Raw genomic sequence first — 20188 nt, 5'->3', positions numbered from 1 at the left:
TCAGGGCATATGTATTAAATACTTCCAAAGTGTCTCCAGAGGTGCCAGCTTTGTTAGGTAGTCCCTGGCGACTTTCTCTCAGTTGTGCATCATGGTTTTAACAATTACTTCTGTAAAAGGCCTCTTGGGGTAAGCCACTTAACAAACAGCATTGAGATAAACTTTGTTCAAAGTCTATCCTTCAAAGTTGACCTCCTTAGGGAAAGAAAAGCAAAGCAAAGCACCACACTCAACTGTAAAGTAGAAAGGGTAATTACTATTAAAAAAGGAAGACATTTCAGAAAACCTCAAGGGTGTTTACTTTTTCTCTGAAAGCCCCTTACCCCAGAATTAATGAGAACTGGGTTCTTGTTAATACAAATATATATACATAGAGAGAGGGTAGAGAGAGAGAGCAAGGGAGAGAGTTGGTATTAGCAAAGTTCTAGTTCTCATTCACCCTGGGGACTATGTATGTACAGTATATATTCACATAGTCACCCATTCACTTAGTCTCTTGTTTTATTTAATTCACTATTTTGATATACTGGATCATTATTACAGTAGTCTACCATATTGAAAGTTCTATTTAAATTACATATTAAAATAATAATACAAGTAACATACAACTGTAAAGAATGTGCCTCATCTTGTAAAATGGAAGCTTTTTTCCACTTGATATTTATGTTGTAGCATTTAAAATTAATTTTGTTCGGTTTTATAAGATCATGCTTTTCTACAATTTATTGCTATTTGTGAATTATAGTATAAATTTATCATCTATGAATTCAATTTACTGTTGTATATATAGCCTTATGTTTGATCTTTGTTACTATATCATTCATAGATTCTTTTCATGTAGCTTTGAAAAGCTAGATGCATATTATAAACTTATGTATACTTGTATATGTACTTATAAAGCTATGTACAAATTACTAGCATATATACATGTAATAAAATTGTGTATTGGAATATTTCATTAGGTTATTTCAGCCATAAAACATGTATCATCATGCTTAAGAACCTATAGGAAGTGAGATTCTGTGCTAGGGAAGAATTTTTTTAGACAAGAACAGGATACTCATAATAGTTCTTTGAGAAATCATATTCTTCCTCTATAGCTGAATCTTTCCATTCAAAACTTATATTTAAAATTTCCTGCTCTGGGAATTCATCTAGGATTGCATTTGGCACTAATATTGTTAGGCTTTGTGTCCCCACTCAAATCCACCTTGAATTGTAATCTCCAGGTGTTGTGGAAGAGACCTGGTGGGAAGTGATTGGATTATGGGGATGGTTTACCCATTCTGTTCTCGTGACAGGGTGTGGATTCTCACAAGACCTGATGTTTTTATAACTGGTAGTTTTTTCTGCACTTGCACAAGCTGTCTTGCCTGCCACTCTGTAAGATGTGTCTTTGCTTCTCCTTCACCTTCTGCCATGATAGTAAGTTTCCTGAGGCCTCTCCGGTAATGCAGAATTGTGCATTCATTAGACCTCTTTTCTTTATAAATTATCCAGTCTGGGGTATTTTTCTTCATAGCAGTGTGAGAATAGACTAATACAGGCACAGTCAAATTAGTGACTATTATTCTCTCCCTCCAAGTCCTCTGCTTTTTCTGTATCAAGAAACTAGTATCAGTTTTTATTTGGAGGAAATGAATTCATGTGGTAAATAAATGTTTGCCACATCAATATGAGAAAAATATTCCATCATATAGCTTTCACATGTTTTATTTTCTAAAATGCATGAAAGTATCATCTGCTCAATGATACTAGACTACACACATAACTAAGTAAATTATTATATGGGACAGAGGTACATTATGCAAGGACATTCTCATGTTACTAGTTGAGCAGAGGACATATACTTTTATCTTGTTCAAAATTGCAGATAATGTCATTTAATTCAAAAGAAAATTAAATGCTTTCTTAATTTTAATCTGGTTTAGTTTTGAAATGATACATCAAAATTTTAATATCTAATTTACCAGTTGTCTCCCATTACCAATCTCCTGGTGAGTACTTCAAGATATAAACAAATATATTATTATTCTAAAGCAAAACAACAACTCCATGAAATAAGTCTCATTGATTTTTATTACTGTAGTTGTATTTTTATATACATATACAAAAGTGATAGGAGCTACAGTTAAGTCCTGCTTCAAGGTAATTGGAAACCTTGATAGCTACTCAGACTCACATGCTAGAACCATTCTCATGATCATCCTATTCAAGCCTCACTCAAATCTAACTGTGAATTGAAATCAAATGACAATAGATAGCTGGTAAAAATGTGGGGTTATGGGTACAGTGAGCATGATTGTGGACCTACGTATCCTACCTATTTTCAAACAAATAGTGAGGTATTCCAATTTTTTAGTTTGAAAATGCAAAATCAGCCTTTAAAATGAAAAAATGTATTCCATTTGCAACAACATGGATGAACCTGGAGACCACTATGCTAAGTGAAATAAGCCTCTCAGAAAGACTAATACTGCATGAGTCCACTTATATGAGGACCTGTAACAGTTAACCTCATAGAAGAAGAGAATGAAAGTTATTGCCAAGGGTAGGGGATGGGGGAAACGGAGATGGAAAATTGTTTTTCAATGAGTGTACAGTTTCAGTTATGCTAGATGAATAAGAGCTCTACTGTGCAACATAGTGCCTATAGGTATTGTACACTTCAAAATTTGCTAAGAGGGTAAATCTCATGTTGTGTTCTTATCACAAACAAAACAAAAAAGCAGAGGGAGTCAAGGAAACTTTGGAAGGTAATAGATATGTCTATTTGATTGTGGTGATGGCATCATGGATATTTGTATATGTCAAAGTTCATCGAATTGTACATATTAAGTATGTGCAGTTCTTTGCATATTATACTCCCAATAAAGTTGTTTTTTTTTTAAGAAAAAATAATCAAAGTTAATTTGGGGTAAGACACATTGCTATAAAGAATACTACCTGAGAGTGGGTAATTATAAAAGAAAGAGGCTTAATTGACTCACAGTCTGCATGACTGGGGATGCCTCAGGAAACTTACAATTATAGCAGAAAGTGAAGGGGAAACAAGAACCTTCTTCACGTGGTGGCAGAAAAGAGAAGAGTGAAGGAGGAACTTCCAAACACTTATAAAGCCATCAGAGCTCTTGAGAACTCATTCACTATCACGAGAACAGCATGGGAGAAACCAATCCCATGATCCAGTCACCTCCCTCCCTCAACACTTGGGGATTACAATTCGAGCTGTAAGATTTGGGTGGGGACACAGAACCAAACCATATCAACATTCAAAGCGCCAGTTCACACAGCTGTAATATTTCTCTTTTGTCTTTCTCAAAGGTCATCTTTTTTAGGAAACTATAGATTAACCTTTATTTTGGAATAATTATATTAATATTGCAATACAAGTTCCAGTGACTTGTGTTTGATTTATTCTTACCATTTATATACTGTTTGTAAGCATTCTACAGTATTTCTCATGTGAAAATTACCTTTATCACTACATCAAACATATCTGAGGGGAAAATAAATTCCATTTTGTTTTTATTATCTGCAGGAAGCACCTAATGCAAACATGTTCTCTTTTTTTTCCGTTTTACAAAATGATTTACAAAAGAGTTGTTTTAAATAATGTTATTGTAGTGTGTGGCAACCAGGATTTGGAGTATAAGTAATTTATTCACTGTTATCCAAAAGACTGTTTTGTAAAGCAAAGTGAAACTGTATGTTTCTCTTACTTACAAAAATAATTATGAATTTTTTAATATCATGCCAGTCACTCTCTCTCATGAGTAAATAGTTGTTACTTAAATAGCAATTAACCCAAAAGGTTAGCACATCTTTGAAAATCAATTATTTATTCTGTAGACCAAAAGGTACATAACTGCATGGTGAAGAAGCGTTTTCATTTGCAAAAGTTCTATCACTAGAAAAATGAATTCAAGCAACATATTGTTATTTTCCTTTCTTTAACTCAGGTCATCCCACCTTTTCCTATCCCATGCTATCATTCTTACATTTTGGAATGTCTCTTTTTGAATTCTTTACTCACTAATAAAATTCCTTAGAACCCTAGCAATATATTATGAAAAAGTTCTCCAATACCACTACCTAGTCGTGCTATTTCTGTGTTGTCGTTAACATTTGGTTCTTCTCCCAAAAGCTATTTCTCTTATTCTTCAATTCAAAGCTGCTCCTTCTCTCACAGTTTGAGGAGGTGGGTAGGATCAAGGTCTGCATTCTCTAAGTTCTGCATTCTCTAAGTTCCTTATTTTTTTTTCTGACTGTTACTTCTTCTCTTTCATATAAAATATCTTGCCCTTCGAGGCCTACATTTTCTTACCAAAAAATTCTTTACATCTTCTTGTTTTCCTCACATGCTTATTTTTCCAGGCATGTTCCTAACTGCATATTGGGTGCCTATACCAGTTTTTTCTTTCTAGTATCAAATATGGCCATCACCCATGCATCTATGTTGATGATGCAACCTTCCCACTGACCATCATGCTGCCACAATTAATATCAGGTAGATATCTTGCCTCCCCATGTTAACCTCAGAACTCCTTGACCTCCACTCCTTTTTTATTCTTTTTAAAATTATTGTTGATCATCAACCTAGTACAAGACATGGTGGTATAATCCAGATATCAAAAATTCCATTGTGTATAAGGTCAAGTCTCAATTCTCCACCTTTAAATCATTCACCATATAAAGAGAGAAACCCATATAGCAGATAATTAGAATACGATGTAGTAAGTGCAACAGTTAATATGAAAAGGAGTTACAAAAGTAGTGCCGATGTTATGATCACATCATGAAGATTACCTACATGTCTACTCTAAGACTGTAGTCCATCCACCTTCCTAGTCTTTTGTTTGGTATTGGAATATGCTCTTTGTCATTCTCCCATTACTTCTCTCATTCCAATTTATTTTATAAATGTATAATTTATAGACAGTAACATTCTCTCTTCTGGCAAATAATTATTTGATTTTTTACAAACACATATAGTCATGCAACTATAGACACAGGCAAGATATAAAACAATTCTATCACCTCCCAAATCTTCCCACTCCTTTTTATAAACAACACATCACTGATTCCAGCTTCTGGCAAACATAAATTTGTTTCTATCTTTACAGTTTTTAATCTTCCCTAATGTAATAATAATACAAGTAGAATCGTATGACATGTATCTTTTTTCTCTACTTCTTTTTTGTTTCTTTGGCTTCAAAGATACTTTCAGTTTCTTAACTCTCCACTTTCCCTAAGTCTTTCAGTTCCTTGTAACTGTACTTATGTCCCTATAGAGCCAAAACTATGTCTGTGAAGGGCTAGAACAGTAAGCCAGAGGAGAAAAATTTGCATTTTATTTCTAGGATTTCCAACTTCATAACACATTTGTCGTCTACCCACATCTCCAGTGAATACTCCAAACCAGCAGCCAGTCTCTTCTACACATACGGTTCAGAAAATGTGGAGAAAATTCCACACTCACACACTCTGGTGTTGTTTAAAATTAATAGCACTCTTACTTTTCTCTTATTTTATTTGTTGTGGTTACTGCTATCTCCCATTTCCTTCAGGAACTGTTTTAAACATTCACCTTTCCTTCATTACTTTACCCACACTCCCTTCATGCTTGGCAGACAGTCTCACCTTCTGTCCCACAGAAGAAACATAAACCATTAGATAAGTTCATCTAATGCCATTCTCTGTATTTCCAACCACTCTTCTATCTTACTTCAGTCTATAATCAAGTTCAAATATTTAAAGTGTTGTTAAAAATTAGGTCCACCTGCATCCATGTCCCTACAAAGGACACAAACTCATCCTTTTTTATGGCTGCATAGTATTCCATGGTGTATATGTGCCACATTTTCTTAATCCAGTCTGTCACTGATGGACATTTGGGTTGATTCCAAGTCTTTGCTATTGTGAATAGTGCTGCAATGAACATGACGAGTTGATGGGTGCTGACGAGTTGATGGGTGCAGCACACCAACATGGCACAAGTATATATATGTAAGAAACCTGCACGTTATGCACATGTACCCTAGAACTTAAAGTATAATAATAATAAAAAAGAAATTAAAAAAAAATTAGGTCCACCCATGAAACTGTTGCTATGTGCAAGGAATTTATTATTGCCCCTAATCAGAAAAGTTCTGTAAAGAGATACAGGTGGGAGCCTGATTTCAGTAGTCAGAGTGAGTGGGTAGCCTTTCCCACTCCTCATTTTTCATTTCTTTACATCTAATGTTGAACGAATGATCAACAACTTTTCTTTAACCAACAACTTATTCTTACTTCCATATTGGCTATAATATCCCTAAACTTGGAGGATAAAAGTTACATGAACAAATTTATCTCTTTGCCTTGGAGTAGTTTTCTTAAGTCACAGTGCACCTAGTTCAAGGTTTCTTAACAGAAGAACAATTGGCATTTTGGGCTGCATAATTCTTCATGTGTGGGGCTTTTTAAATATGATGAAACAAAGCCACAGAAAGACTAAAGAACTTTCCCTGGCTTCTGGAAACCTTTAGTCACATTTAGTAAGGGGTGACATGGTGATTTGAACAGATGATTTTTATGTGTACAGTAAATTTATAAGCAGTTGGTTCCACTATTTCACCTCATTCTCCTATTTTACTGTAGTTTGAATACTTCCACTGAAAAAATGTCCTTTAAATGTCTGGCCAGAATGAGTCTCTAGAGATGGCTCATGGTTGATAGGGCCATGACAGAGATTAGGATCAGAGTGCAGTCTGAGGTTGTATTTCATAGAAGCACAGTCTCTCCTCTACACCAACTCACTTCACACACCAATTATGTAACTCATAACAGCTTAGTGACATGGTATGTATCTTTTTCAAAATATAAGCAAATTAATATTAGTAAAGTAATTGCTAAGAGATTCCCATTTGGCCTATGTGTCTGTTTTTGTACCACTACCATGTTGTTTTGGTTAATGTAGCCTTGTAATATAGTTTGAAGTTGGGTAGTATGATGCCTCCAGCATTTCTCTTTTTGCTTAGTATTGCTTTTGCTATTTGGGCTCTTTCTTGATTTCAAAGGAATTTTAGAATTTTTTTTTCCAATTCTGTGAAAAACAATATTGGTAGTTTGATAGGAATAGCATTGAACCTGTAGATTGCTTTGGACAGTATGATCATTTTAACAATATAAATTCTTCCGATCCATGAGTGTGGGTTTTTTCCCTATTTATTTGTATCCTCTATGATTTCTTTCTTCAGTATTTTGTAGTTTTCCTCAAAGAAATCATTCACTTCTTTGGTTACACGGATTCCAACGTACTTTATTCTTTTTGTGGCTACTGTATACAGGATTGTATTATTGATTTGGCATTCAGCTTCAGTGTTATTGGTATATAGAAATACCACTGATTTGTACATTGATTTTGTATCCTGAAACTTTATTGAAGTTTTTATCAGCTCTACAAGCCTTTTGGCAGAGTCTTTAAGGTTTTCTACGTATAGAATCATATCGTCAGCAAGGAGATAATGACTTCCTCTTTTCCTATTTGGTTGCTTTTTATTTCTTTCTCTTGCCTGATTCCTGTTACTAGGACTTCCAGTACTATGTTCAATAGGAATGGTGAGAGTTGGCATCCTTGGCCTGTTCCAGTTCTTAAGTGTAACACTTCTAGCTTTGGCCCATCCATGTTGGCTGTGGGTTTTTCATAGTTGGCTCTTACTATCTCAAGGTATGTTTCTTCCATGCCTAGTATGTTGAGGATTTTTTTATGAAGATATGTTGGATTTTATAAAAACATTTTTCTGCATTTATTGAGATAATTAAATGGTTTTGTTTTTAATTGTTTATGTGGCGAGTCATGTTTATTGATTTGCATGTGTTGAACCAACCTTGCAAACTGGTAGTGAAGTCTGCATGATAGTGGTGAATTAGCTTTTTGATGTGCTGCTGGAGTCTGTCTGCTAGTATTTTATTGAGAAATTTTGCATCTACTTTCATCAGGGATATTTGTCTGTAATTTTCTCTTTTGTTGTTGTGTCTTTACTAGATTTTGGTATCAGAGTGATACTGGCTTCGTAGAACAAATTAGGGAGGAGTCCTCTTCCCCATTGTTAAAAAATATTTCATTAGGATTGGTACCAGATTTTCTTTGTACATCTGGTAGAATTTGGCTATGAATACACCTGTTTTAGGGCCCTTTTTATTTTGTAGGTTTGTTTTTCAATTTCAGAACTCTACATTGATCTCTCCATGGTTTTGATTTCTTCCTGGCTCAATCTTGGGGTGTTGTGACCTTCAAGGAATTTATTCATTTCCTCGAGAGTTTCTAGTTTGTGTGCATAGTGATGTTCATAATAGTTTCTGAGAATTTTTTATATTTCCATGGAATTGGTTGTTATTTCACTTTTGCCATTTCTGATTGCACTTATTTAGATCTCCTTTTTTTTGTTGTTAATTTAGCTGGTGTTCTATTGATCTTGTTGACAAGAACAAGCTTTCGGTTATTACTTTGCATGTATTTTTGAGTCTCAATTTCATTCAGTTCTCTAACGAACTTTGGTTATTTATTGTCTTCTAGCTTTGGGACTAGTTCTTGTTTTTCTAGTTCTCTAGGTGTAATGTTAGATTGTTAATTTGAGATCTTTCTAATTTCTTGATGTAGGTATTTAGTGATGTAAGCTTTCCTAACACAGTTTTAGCTATATTCCAGAGATTTTAAAATATTGTGTCTCTGTTTTTATTTATTTTAAATAATTTTCTAAATTTTTGCCTTAATTTTATTGTTTACCCAAAAACAATAAAATTACTCAGAAGAAAGTTCTTTCATTTCTATGTAATTTTGTGGGTTTGAGAGAACTTATTGGTATTGATTTGTATTTTTATTCCACTGTGACCCAAAAGCATAGTTTGTAAGATTTTGAATTTTTTAACTTGCCTTATGTCCAAGAATGTGGTCAATCTTAGCACATCTTCCCTATGCAAATGAGAATAATGTATATTCTGTGGTTGCTGGGTGGAGTGTTCTGTAGATGTCTATTATGTCCAGTTGGTCAAGTGTTGAATTTAACTCCAGGATTTCTTTGTTAGTTTTCTGCCTCGATGATCTAACTCTGTCAGTGGGATGTTGAAGTCACCCACTCTCATGGTGTGGCTGTCTAAGTCTTTTTGTAGGTCTAACAGTACTTGTTTTATGGATCTAGGTGCTCCAATTTTAGGTGCATGTATATTCAGGATAGTTAAGCCATATGGTTGGATCTAACCCTTTATTACTGCATAGAGCCCTTCTTTACCCTTTTTTGACTGCTGTTGCTTTAAAGTCGATTTTATCTGATAGAATAATAGTAACCTCTGATGTTTTTTGTCTTCTGTTTGGGTGATAGATCTTTCTCCTACCTTGAGTCTATCAGTGTCGTTACGTGTGAAATGGTTCTCTTGAAGACAACAGATGAGTGAGTCTTGTTTTTTATCCAACTTGCCACTCTGTGCCTTTGAAGTAGGGTGTTAAGACCATTCACAGTCAAGGTTAATATTAATACATGAGATTTTGATTCTATCGTAAAGTTGTTAGCTGGTTGCATTTATTTATTTATTTCCTTTTCTTTCTTTTCTTTCCATCCCATTCCTTTCCTTTTCTTTTCCTATCTCTCTCTGTAAACACATAAGAATACATGCATATTCACTGGACCACTCCGGTAGTGTTTTACTAATATATTGCTGTACATTTATAAATCAAAATAGAAAGCTGCTGTAATTCAACACCATGGACAGCTTTGAAAGATATGGATCATAGGACAATTTTAACTCATGTGTTGATGTGATAATATATCTCATAGAATGTCAACTCAAGAAAGATATAAGACATGGCATAATGTGTGTATGTGCATATTTGTGTCCAAGTTAGTACTGGAAAGTTATATTAAAAATGAACAAAGGGAAAAGGTGCATGAGGTGCAGGGAGTCTAGGAGAAGCCAGGAATAAGCTTCTAGGTGTTCTCTTCCAGTGAGTTACATTGATGTGCTTAATGTGCCGTCAATGGTGTGATAACACATGCAGAATAGCGTCAACCAGGAAGTTCACTCAAGTTTGATGTAGAGGGTTTTTATGAGGGATCAGCCAGGTACGCATATGGCACCTGTGTGACTGACCTCAGCTACTCAGACTCAGCCCACCAGAGCAAAATAGGCACCATAAATCACCCTGTTAGCATAATCTATCTGATCAAATTTATATTCTGTGGCCCAAGAAAACAAATTATTTAAAAAAAAATTTTTTATTAGGCAGGATATTCCAAGAACTTAGAGCTCCTCTCCCAGGAGCCTGCCAAGAGCCAGTCCTGAATATAGGCCTTTCTTGGGAGTATACGGGGTTTTGCAATAGAGACGTGAAAAGTTAGCCCTTTTCTGCGTAATGGTTGACTGATGTTTTGATATATCAGATGCTTTAGGTGTTTTACAACTGAAGAAAAAAAGAAGCAAAACTATACTCATAAAATAATATCAAATTTTTCCTTAAAATACCATAGTGGTAAAGAATGAAAGCTTTGGGGCCAAACTGCCTTGAGGTTGAGTCCCAGGGTTAGCTAGTAATTTGCTAGTGACTGTAGATAAGTTGATTAGTGACCTGTGCCTTAATTTCCTTATCTTTAAAATAGGAATATCAATATTATTTGCCTCACAGGATTTTTTTTTTTTTTTTTTTTTTTTTTTTTTTTGAGACAGAGTCTTGCTCTGTCACCCAGGCTGGAGTGCAGTGGCCGGATCTCAGCTCACTGCAAGCTCCGCCTCCCAGGTTTACGCCATTCTCCTGCCTCAGCCTCCCGAGTAGCTGGGACTACAGGCGCCCACTACCTCGCCCGGCTAGTTTTTTTTTTGTATTTCTTAGTAGAGATGGGGTTTCACCGTATTAGCCAGGATGGTCTCGATCTCCTGACCTCGTGATCCGCCCATCTCGGCCTCCCAAAGTGCTGGGATTACAGGCTTGAGCCACCGCGCCCGGCCGCCTCACAGGATTTATTGTGAATGTTGAACACAATAATGCCTTTGAAACCTAGAATAATCCTTGGCATAAGTAGTACTTATTAAGTGTCACTGTTATTATTATAGTTTTATTATACACTAGCATAGGCATAAGAAAGTAGATCTAGAGATATGAGCAAAAAGTTTTCCAAAAAGCTAAAAGTGAAAACAAAAACAAAAACAAATAAAAAACCTCAAGCTATTTAGGCTATTTTATAAAGAGAGAAGGGTTACAGTTTTGCAAGATAGTAATACTGGGGAAACAAGGTGAGGGATAAAAGAGAAACCTCTGTATTGTTTTTACAAATTTTTTTAGGTTTAAAATTTCTCCAAAGTTTAAAAGTGAGGTAACGTTGTATTCTATTTGAGTCGTAAGTATTAGAAAGCAGGGTAGTGCCAAGAATTGGGAGAGCTGAGGAAATGACAGGAACACGTCTGCCCCGCTGGTAGGAGTGTAGCCTCATGGAAGCATTCTGGAGCACATTCTGGGTATAAAAATTCAAATTAAGCCTCTCATATATTGGACCTGAGCAATTTTGCTTCCAGGTACATATCCTAAATAAATCCTTACACAGGTCCATAACAACACTTGTTTGGCATAATTTACGGTAATGGGGAATTAGAAGCAACCGAGATGTCCATCAGTGGGAGAGTAGATCTGCAAAGGTTGAGGATGTACACCATCAAAAAGCATGCAATTTTTAGAAAAAGTGGGCTAGATACAGACATTGTAACATGATAGCTCTTAAAAGTAGTGTGCTGAGTGAAAAAAAGTAAGAAACTGAAAAGATTGTAATGTAATACTATTTTATAGAATAAAATATCCTAAAACAACAATACTAATAGAAATTAAGAGCCCATAAAAAGTTACACATGAAACTTATAATAATTGTTTTCTTTAGGGGGAATGGTAGTAGAAACAGATAGGAAAGAAATGTTATAAATTAATTAATGTAAGATGAGAGAGATTGTGCACATATCAATGAGGATAGGGTGCCATGAACTGATAAATGTAATGAATTCAACCTTCTGCACTTGAGATCCAACCACATAATAAAAGGAAAAAACAAATAATATATACAATTTTGTCTATATATATATATCAAAATTAAAATAGTGAAAACCTCTAGGAATCACTATTAAAGAGGAAATTCTTATTTTAATGTTATTTCTACAGCATTTAAAATAATTTGAGGAGCATGATGTGTAATTTTAGTATTCAAAACATAAAATGTGAATAATTAGTAATAAATTCAATAAAGGAGCAAGACTGCCTCATAAAGCTATGTAACATGACTGAAAGAAATTAAAGACCTAAAAAATGGGAAGCTATGTCGTGTTTATGAATTAAATGACTCAATATTAAGATTTCTATTTTCTCAGAAAAGATCTATAGATTTGATGCAATCCTAATAAAAATGCCAGCATGCTTCTTTTTAGTAGGAATTAACAAGCTAATTCTAAAGTGTATATGGAAATGCAAATGACTTGGAAAATCAAAGCCTAGAAAATCAAAAGATTAGAGGCCTTAAACTATCTGACTTCAAGAATTGTTATAAAGTTGCTGTAATTGATATAGTATGGTATTAGTTAAAAATAATCACATAGATCAATGGAAAAGAATAGTAAGCCCATATATTGACAAGGTTCTGAGGTAAATCAATGGGGGAACATAATATCTTTTCAATAAATCACACTAAAAGCTATATATCTGTATAGAAAAAGAATGAGCATTAATACTCACTTTATATTACAGTCAAAAATTAACTCAATAGGGATCACGGACTTAATTAAGTATAGAAGCTAAAACTATTCATTTTCTAAATAGTCACTTAGAAAAATATCTTTATAATTTTAGGCCGGGCATGGTGGCTCACACCTTTGATCCCAGCAAATTAGGAGGCCAAGGCGGGTGGATCATCTGCGGTGAGGAGTTCAAAACCAACCTGACCAACACAGTGAAATCCCATCTGTATTAAAAATACAAAAAAAAAAAAAAAAAGAAAGAAAAGAAAAGAAAATGAGCCAGCATAGTGGCACACACCTGTAATATCAGCTACTTGAGAGGCTGAGGCACGAGAATTGCTTGAACCAGGAGGTGGAGGTTGCAGTGAGTCAAGATTGCACTACTGCACTTCAGCCTGGGTGACAGAGTGAGACCCTGTCTCAAAAGAAAAAAAATCTTCATAATTTTAAAGAAGGTATTTTTGGAAGATAGGACACCAAACATGAATTATGACACAAAAAGTTGATAGATTGAACTACATCAAAATTTTTAAAGTTTTACTCTCCAAAAGAACCTGATGGAAAAAAAAAAAAAAAAAGACAACCACAGGAGATTAGAAAAAACATTTGTAATACATGTATCTGACAAAAGATTTTTATCCAGTATATATGCATATATACACACATACGTAAATGTCTTCATAATAGAAAGATTAACAACTCGTTTTAAAAATGGGCCAAGTGTTTGAGCAAACACTTCACAAATGAAGACACACAAATAACTAATAAGTCCATGAAAAGATGTTCAACCTTGTTGAACAGGGCAATACAAAATAAACTCATCGATATATATCACCATGAATGTGTTTAAAAAGCTAAAAGTTTTGAAAACACCTGACAGTATCAACTGTTGGTGCAAATGTGGAACAACTGGAACTCTCATACACTGCTTAGAATATTATATTCTCTGGACTATCTAGGGAATATAATATGGAACAACTACTTTAGAAATCAGTGTGGGTGGCTGGGAAGATGGCCGAATAGAAACAGCTTCGGGTGCAGCTCCCACTGAGATCAATGCAGAAGGTGGATGATTTCTGCATTTCCAACTGAGGTACCCAGCTAATCTCACTGGGACTGGTTAGACAGTGGGTGCAGCCCACGGAGGGCTAGCCAAAGCAGGGTGGGGTATCGCCTCACCCAGGAAGCCCAACGGGTCGGACCAACTCCCTTTCCTAGTCAAGGGAAGCCATGAGGGACTGGGCTGTGAGGAACAGTGCACTCCTGCTAGATACTGCACTTTTCCCACAGATTTCACAAACCAGGAACAGGAGATTCCCTCGGGTGCCTATGCTACCGGGGCCCTGGGTTTTAAGCACAAAACTGGGCGGCCGTTTGGGCAGAGACTGAGCTAGCTGCAGTAGTACTGCTAAGGCAGTGTTTAAAGGGAAATTTATAGCACTAAATGCCCACAAGAGAAAGCAGGAAAGATCTAAACTCAACACCCTAACATTACAATTAAAAGAACTACAGAAGCAAGAGAAAACAAATTCAAAAGCTAGCAGAAGACAAGAAATAACTAAGATCAGAGCAGAAATGAAGGAGATAAAAAAAGTCAAAAAACCAATGAATTCAGCAGCTCGGTTTTTTTGAAAAAATTTAACAAAGTAGACCACTAACCAGACTAATAAAGAAGAGAAGAGAGAAAAATCAAATAGACACTATAAAAAATGATAAATGGAATATCACTGCTGATCCCACAGAAATATAAACTACCATCAAGGAATACTATAAACATCTCTATGTAAATAAACTAGAAAATCTAGAAAAAATGGATAAATGCCTGGACACATAAACCCTCCCAAGACTAAACCAGGAAGAAATCTAATCCCTGAAAGACCAATAACAAGTTCTGAAATTAAGGCAGTAATTAATAGCCTACCAACCAAGAAAAGCCCAGAACCAGATGGATTCACAGCCGAATTCTACCAGAAGTACAAAAAGGAGCTGGTACCATTCCTTCTGAAACTATTCCAAACAATAGAAAAAGAGGAAATCCTCCATAACTCATTTTATGAGGACAGCATCAACCTGATACCAAAACCTTGCAGAAACACAATAAAAAAGGAAAATTTCAGGCCAATATCCCTAATGAACATTGATGTGAAAATCCTCAATGAAATACTGGCAAACCAAATCCAGCAGTGCATCAAAAAGCTTATCTACCATGATCAAGTCAGCTTCAACCCTGGGATGCAAGGTTGATTCAACATATGCAAATCAATAAATGTAATCCATCACATAAACAGAACCAATGACAAAAACCACATCATTATCTCAATAGATGCAGAAAAGGGTTTCAATAAAATTCAACACCGCTTCATGCTAAAAACTCTCAATAAAGTAGGGATTGATGGAATGTATCTCAAAATAATAAGAGCTATCTATGACAAACCCACAGCCAATATCATACTGAATGGGCAAAAGCTGGAATCATTCCCTGTGAAAACTGTCACAAGACAAGGATGCCGTCTCTCAACACTCCTATTCAACATAATGTTGGAAGTTCTGGACAGGGCAATCAGGAAAGACAAAAAAAAAAAAAAAAAAGGTATTCAAATTTAAAGAAGGAAGTCAAATTGTCTCTGTTTGCAGGTGATATGATTCTATATTTAGAAAACCCCATCATCTCAGCCCCAAATCTCCTTAACCTTATAAGCAATTTCAGCAAAGTCTCAGGATACAAAATCAACATGCAAAAACCACAGGCATTCCTATACACCAATAATAATAATAATAAAAAAGAGAGCCAAATCATGAGTGAACTCCCATTCACAATTGCTGCAAAGAGAATAAAATACCCAGGAATACAACTTACAAGGCATGTGAAGGACTTCTTCAAGGAGAACTACAAACCACTGCTCAAGGACAGAGGACACAAACAAATGGAAAAACATTTCATCCTCATGGACAGGAAGAATCAATATTGTGAAAATGGCCATACTGCCCAAAGTAATTTATAGATTCAATGCTATCCCCATCAAGCTACCATTGACTTTCTTCACAGAATAGGAAAAAACTACTTTAAATTTCATATGGAACCAAGAAAGAGCCCACATAGCCAAGACAATCCTAAGCAAAAAGAACAAAGCTGGAGGCATCATGCTATCTGACTTCAAACTATACTACAATGCTACAGTAACCAAAAGAGCATGGTACTGGTACCAAAACAGATATATAGACCAATATAACAGAACAGAGGCTTCAGAAATAATGCCACACATCTACAACTATCTGATCTTTGATAAACTTGATAAAAGCAAGCAATGGGGAAAGAATTCCCTATTTAATAAATGCTGTTGAGAAAACTGGCTAGCCATAGGCAGAAAACTGAAACTGGACTCCTTCCTTACACCTTATACAAAAATTAACTCAAGATGGATTAAAGACTTAAAACCATAAAAACCCTACAAGAAAACCTAGGCAATACCATTCAAGACATAGGCATGGGCAGAGACTTCATGACTAAAGCATCAAAAGCAATGGCAACAAAAGCCAAAATTGACAAATAGGATCTAATGAAACTAAAGAGCTTCTGCACAGCAAAAGAAACTATGATCGAGTGAATAGGCAGCCTACAGAATGGGAGAAAATTTTTGTAATCTATCCATCTGACAAAGGGCTAATACCCAGAATCTACAAAGAACTTAAACAAATTTACAAGAAAAAAAAAAACAACCCCATCAAAATGTGGGTGAAGGATATGAACAGACACTTTTGGGATTCTCCGGGTTCAAGTGATTCTCCTTCCTCAGCCTCCTGAGTAGCTAGGATTACAGGTGCATGGCACCATGCCCAGCTAATTTTTTGTATTTTTAGTTGAGATGGAGTTTCACCATGTTAGCCAGGATGGTCTCAATCTCCTCACTTCGTGATCTGCCTGCCGCGCCCCTCCAAAGTGCTGGGATTACAGGCATGAGCCACGGCCCTGGCCCGACAGACACTTTCTAAAAGAAGACATCTATGTGGCCAACAAACATATGAAAAAAAGCTCATCATCATTGGTCATCAGAGAAATGCAAATCAAAACCATAATGAGATACCATCTCATGCCAGTTAGAATGGCTGTCATTAAAAAGGCAAGAAACAACAGATGTTAGAGATGATGTGGAGAAATAAAAACACTTTTACACTGTTGGCAGGAGTGTAAATTAATTCAACCATTGTGGAAGACAGAGTGGCGATTCCTCAAGGATCTAGAACCAGAAATACCATTTGACCCAGCAATCCCATTACAGGGTATATACCCAAAGGATTATAAATCGGTCTACTATAAAGACACATGCACATGTATGTTTATTGTGGCTCTGTTCACAATAGCAAAGACTTGAAACCAACCCAAATGCCCATCAATGATAGACTGGATAAAGAAAATGTGGCACATATACACCCATGGAATACTATGCAGTCATAAAAGGATGAGTTCATGTCCTTTTCAGGCACATGGATGAAGCTGGAAACTATCATTCTCAGCAAACTAACACAAGAACAGAAAACCAAACAGTGCATGTTCTCACTCATAAGTGGGAGTTGAACAATGAGAACTCATGGACACAGGTAGAGGAACATCACACACCAGGGCCTCTTGTGGGGTAAGGGGGTAGGGGAGGGATAGCATTAGGATAAATACCTAATGTAGATGGCAGGTTGATGGGTGCAGCAAACCACCATGGCACATGTATGCCTATGTAACAAACCTGCAAGTTTTGCACATGTACCCCAGAACTTAAAGTATATTAAAAAAAGGAAAACAAAATCTCATGTAGAAGATTAAAGAAAAAAAACTCACTAAGGTGTATGCATGTGTAGCTATCATAACCATTAATTCAAAAAAGTCCTATAAAAACATTCCCCATTACTGAGCAATTGCTCGTTCCCTTTGTCATTAAAACATGTACTTTGATTTACTTCAAAACTGAGGGGACTAGTCCAGTTTTGTACTCTTGGAAATTGTGAGTCTTTCTTGAAGAAATCTGCAGCATTACACAAAATTGAATCAGATATTCAGATTCACAAGATTTATGCCTCCTTATCTCACACATTCATAAGTTGGATCTTTTCATTTGTAGTTTATCTATATTCTGTTTCATGGAACTAGGGAGCATCCCCAGGCTAACTCTGTAAAACCAATTTGTCAAACTCTTGTACAGATCAGAAAAGTAAAGGAATTAATATAAATATCTCCAGTAATAGGGATACACAAGGGTGATGACAATTTTATTAATAGATTATAGTTGTATATGCTTATATTTATAGATTGTACACCTCACACACACACATAAACATACACACTCACATTTGGGTAATAATGCATTTGCCATGAGTAAGGAACATAAATGACCTTGTTGTTTGAGTCAGACAAATATTAATTTGAATCACAGCTTAACTACTGTTTGTTTGAGAAATCTCAGAAAAAATTAATTAATCCTTCCTAAATTTATTGCTCCTATTGGCAAAATGGGGACAATATGGCATAGCTAGAAGAGTTGTTTTCTTGAGTCAAAAGAAAAAAATATGTATAAACACTTGATACTTGCTAGGCGCTGAAAAAATTGTTGAAATCACCACTGTAATAATAGCAAAAGAACTTAATAAGAATAGTTAATATGGATAGGAAACTAGGAGGCCCGCTGGAAAGACCATATATGCACTATCATATTATCCCAGTTAGCTTCAACTATCTCCAACCTATTTGTTAATAATGGATTTTAAATTATACAGGCCAGACTCCAAACTAATTGTCTTTCTCCTTCATTTCAGAAAAATTTCCCAAAGATGACTTAAAATAGCACTTGAATTGGAGGGAGGAAGGAAAGCCAATATTATTAGAAGCACAACATCTTAAATTTTGAAGAATTATATTTGAGAGGAATACATGCAATAGACAGCTTGGAAGAGCGTTCTGGGAAGAAATTAGATTCACCCCCTTCCAATCTGAAACATAATAACAATGCCTTTCATTTCTATGGTTCTTTAGAGTTTAAACATGGCTTTTAAACACATCTTTCTCTGAGGAAGCTCTTCCTTTGACAACATCTTCCTCAGTGCTGCCTTCATGGCGTCATTCCGTAAGCTATAGATGACTGGATTGAGTGTTGGAGGTATCACAGTATAGAATATGGAGAATACAAGGTCCATAGTCGATGAGGAATCAGAAGGCAGTCTGAGAAACTCAAAGCCTGCAGCTGAAAGAAAGAAGGTGACTACAAATAGGTGTGGTAGGCAGGTGGAGAAGACCTTGGTCCGCCCCTCAGCTGATGGGATTCTCAGCACTGTAGAGAAGATGCGAATGTAGGAGAGCACAATGGATATCAAACAGATAAATGCTGTAGACGTTGTGAATGCAGCCAGTGCAATCTCGTTAATGGATTCATAAGAACAGGCTAGTTTCAGCATCTGAGGAACATCACAGAAGAATTGGTGAATGACTCTCTTCCCACAGAGAGGTATGGAAAAGTTAATGGCAGCGTGCATGAGCCCAGAGAGGCCCCCAGCAATCCACACAGCTATCACTGCATGCCTACAGGCACTGGGATCCATAGTGGTCTCATAGTGAAGTGGTTGACAGATCGCTGCGTACCGGTCATAAGACATCACTGTGAGAATGGCCACTTCTGATGAGGCCAGAGCTATGAAGAAGAAAACCTGAAGAATGCACTGAACAAGAGAAATGTAACCGTTGCCCATAAGTGAATTTGCAATGGACTGGGGGACTGTGACAGAGATGAAGCAGAGGTCCAGAAGAGAGAGGTGCTTTAAAAAGTAATACATGGGGGAATGGAGATGATGGTCCAAGGTAATGACGGTGATAATGAGGAGGTTGCCTGTCAAGGCCAGCAGGTATGTCACCAAAAACAGCAATGCACGTAAAATCTGAAGCTTACGCTCATCAGAAAACCCCAAGAGGAGGAATCCACTCATTGCAGTCAAATTGACCATAGTCTCTCTGAAGATACCAAGTGTGACTCTGTTTAGGAAGCCAAAGAACAGTAGGAAGAAAATGCATGACATCTAATATATTTGTATGTCAAGTAACTCAATTCCTCAGCATGGAGGTACTGAAATGAGATGAATTTATCTCCATTGTGATTAGTTAATATTCAATTTAAAAAATTTAGCAATTATTCAGAAATAGAATCCCTAAATGTGATCAACAAGTCATAAACGTTTTCTGGAGCAGAGTTTGCGTTGTCAAAAGAGGGAGAAATTGATGGAAATGATAAAATCTTTACCTTCAACAAAGTCAATGAAAATGATATTAGCATACCAATCTCATTACATCTTCTATATGATGCCTTAGTATTATAGTTATGCACTATACAGCTTCATTTGCTAACCAGCTAACATGAAGTTATTGATACCACCTCAACTCAGAGGCAGATCTAGAAACAGCTCAGAAGCTAAT

At 35.9% G+C, this 20188-nt stretch overlaps 1 protein-coding gene across 1 annotated transcript; it reads right to left on the bottom strand.

Annotated features, from left to right (window-relative positions):
• Nucleotides 1-18756: 18756 nt before the first annotated feature.
• On the bottom strand, nt 18757-19722 carry OR14J1 (olfactory receptor family 14 subfamily J member 1). Its single transcript, XM_038005683.2, has one exon. The coding sequence runs from the start codon at nt 19720-19722 to the stop codon at nt 18757-18759; it is 966 nt and encodes a 321-aa protein (XP_037861611.2).
• Nucleotides 19723-20188: the final 466 nt, after the last annotated feature.

This window comes from Chlorocebus sabaeus, chromosome 17 (genome assembly GCF_047675955.1).
Source record: "Chlorocebus sabaeus isolate Y175 chromosome 17, mChlSab1.0.hap1, whole genome shotgun sequence".
Classification (NCBI taxonomy): Eukaryota; Metazoa; Chordata; class Mammalia; order Primates; family Cercopithecidae; genus Chlorocebus; species Chlorocebus sabaeus.
Note: the sequence above shows the minus strand (reverse complement) of the source record. Positions and strands in the feature narration are given on the sequence as shown.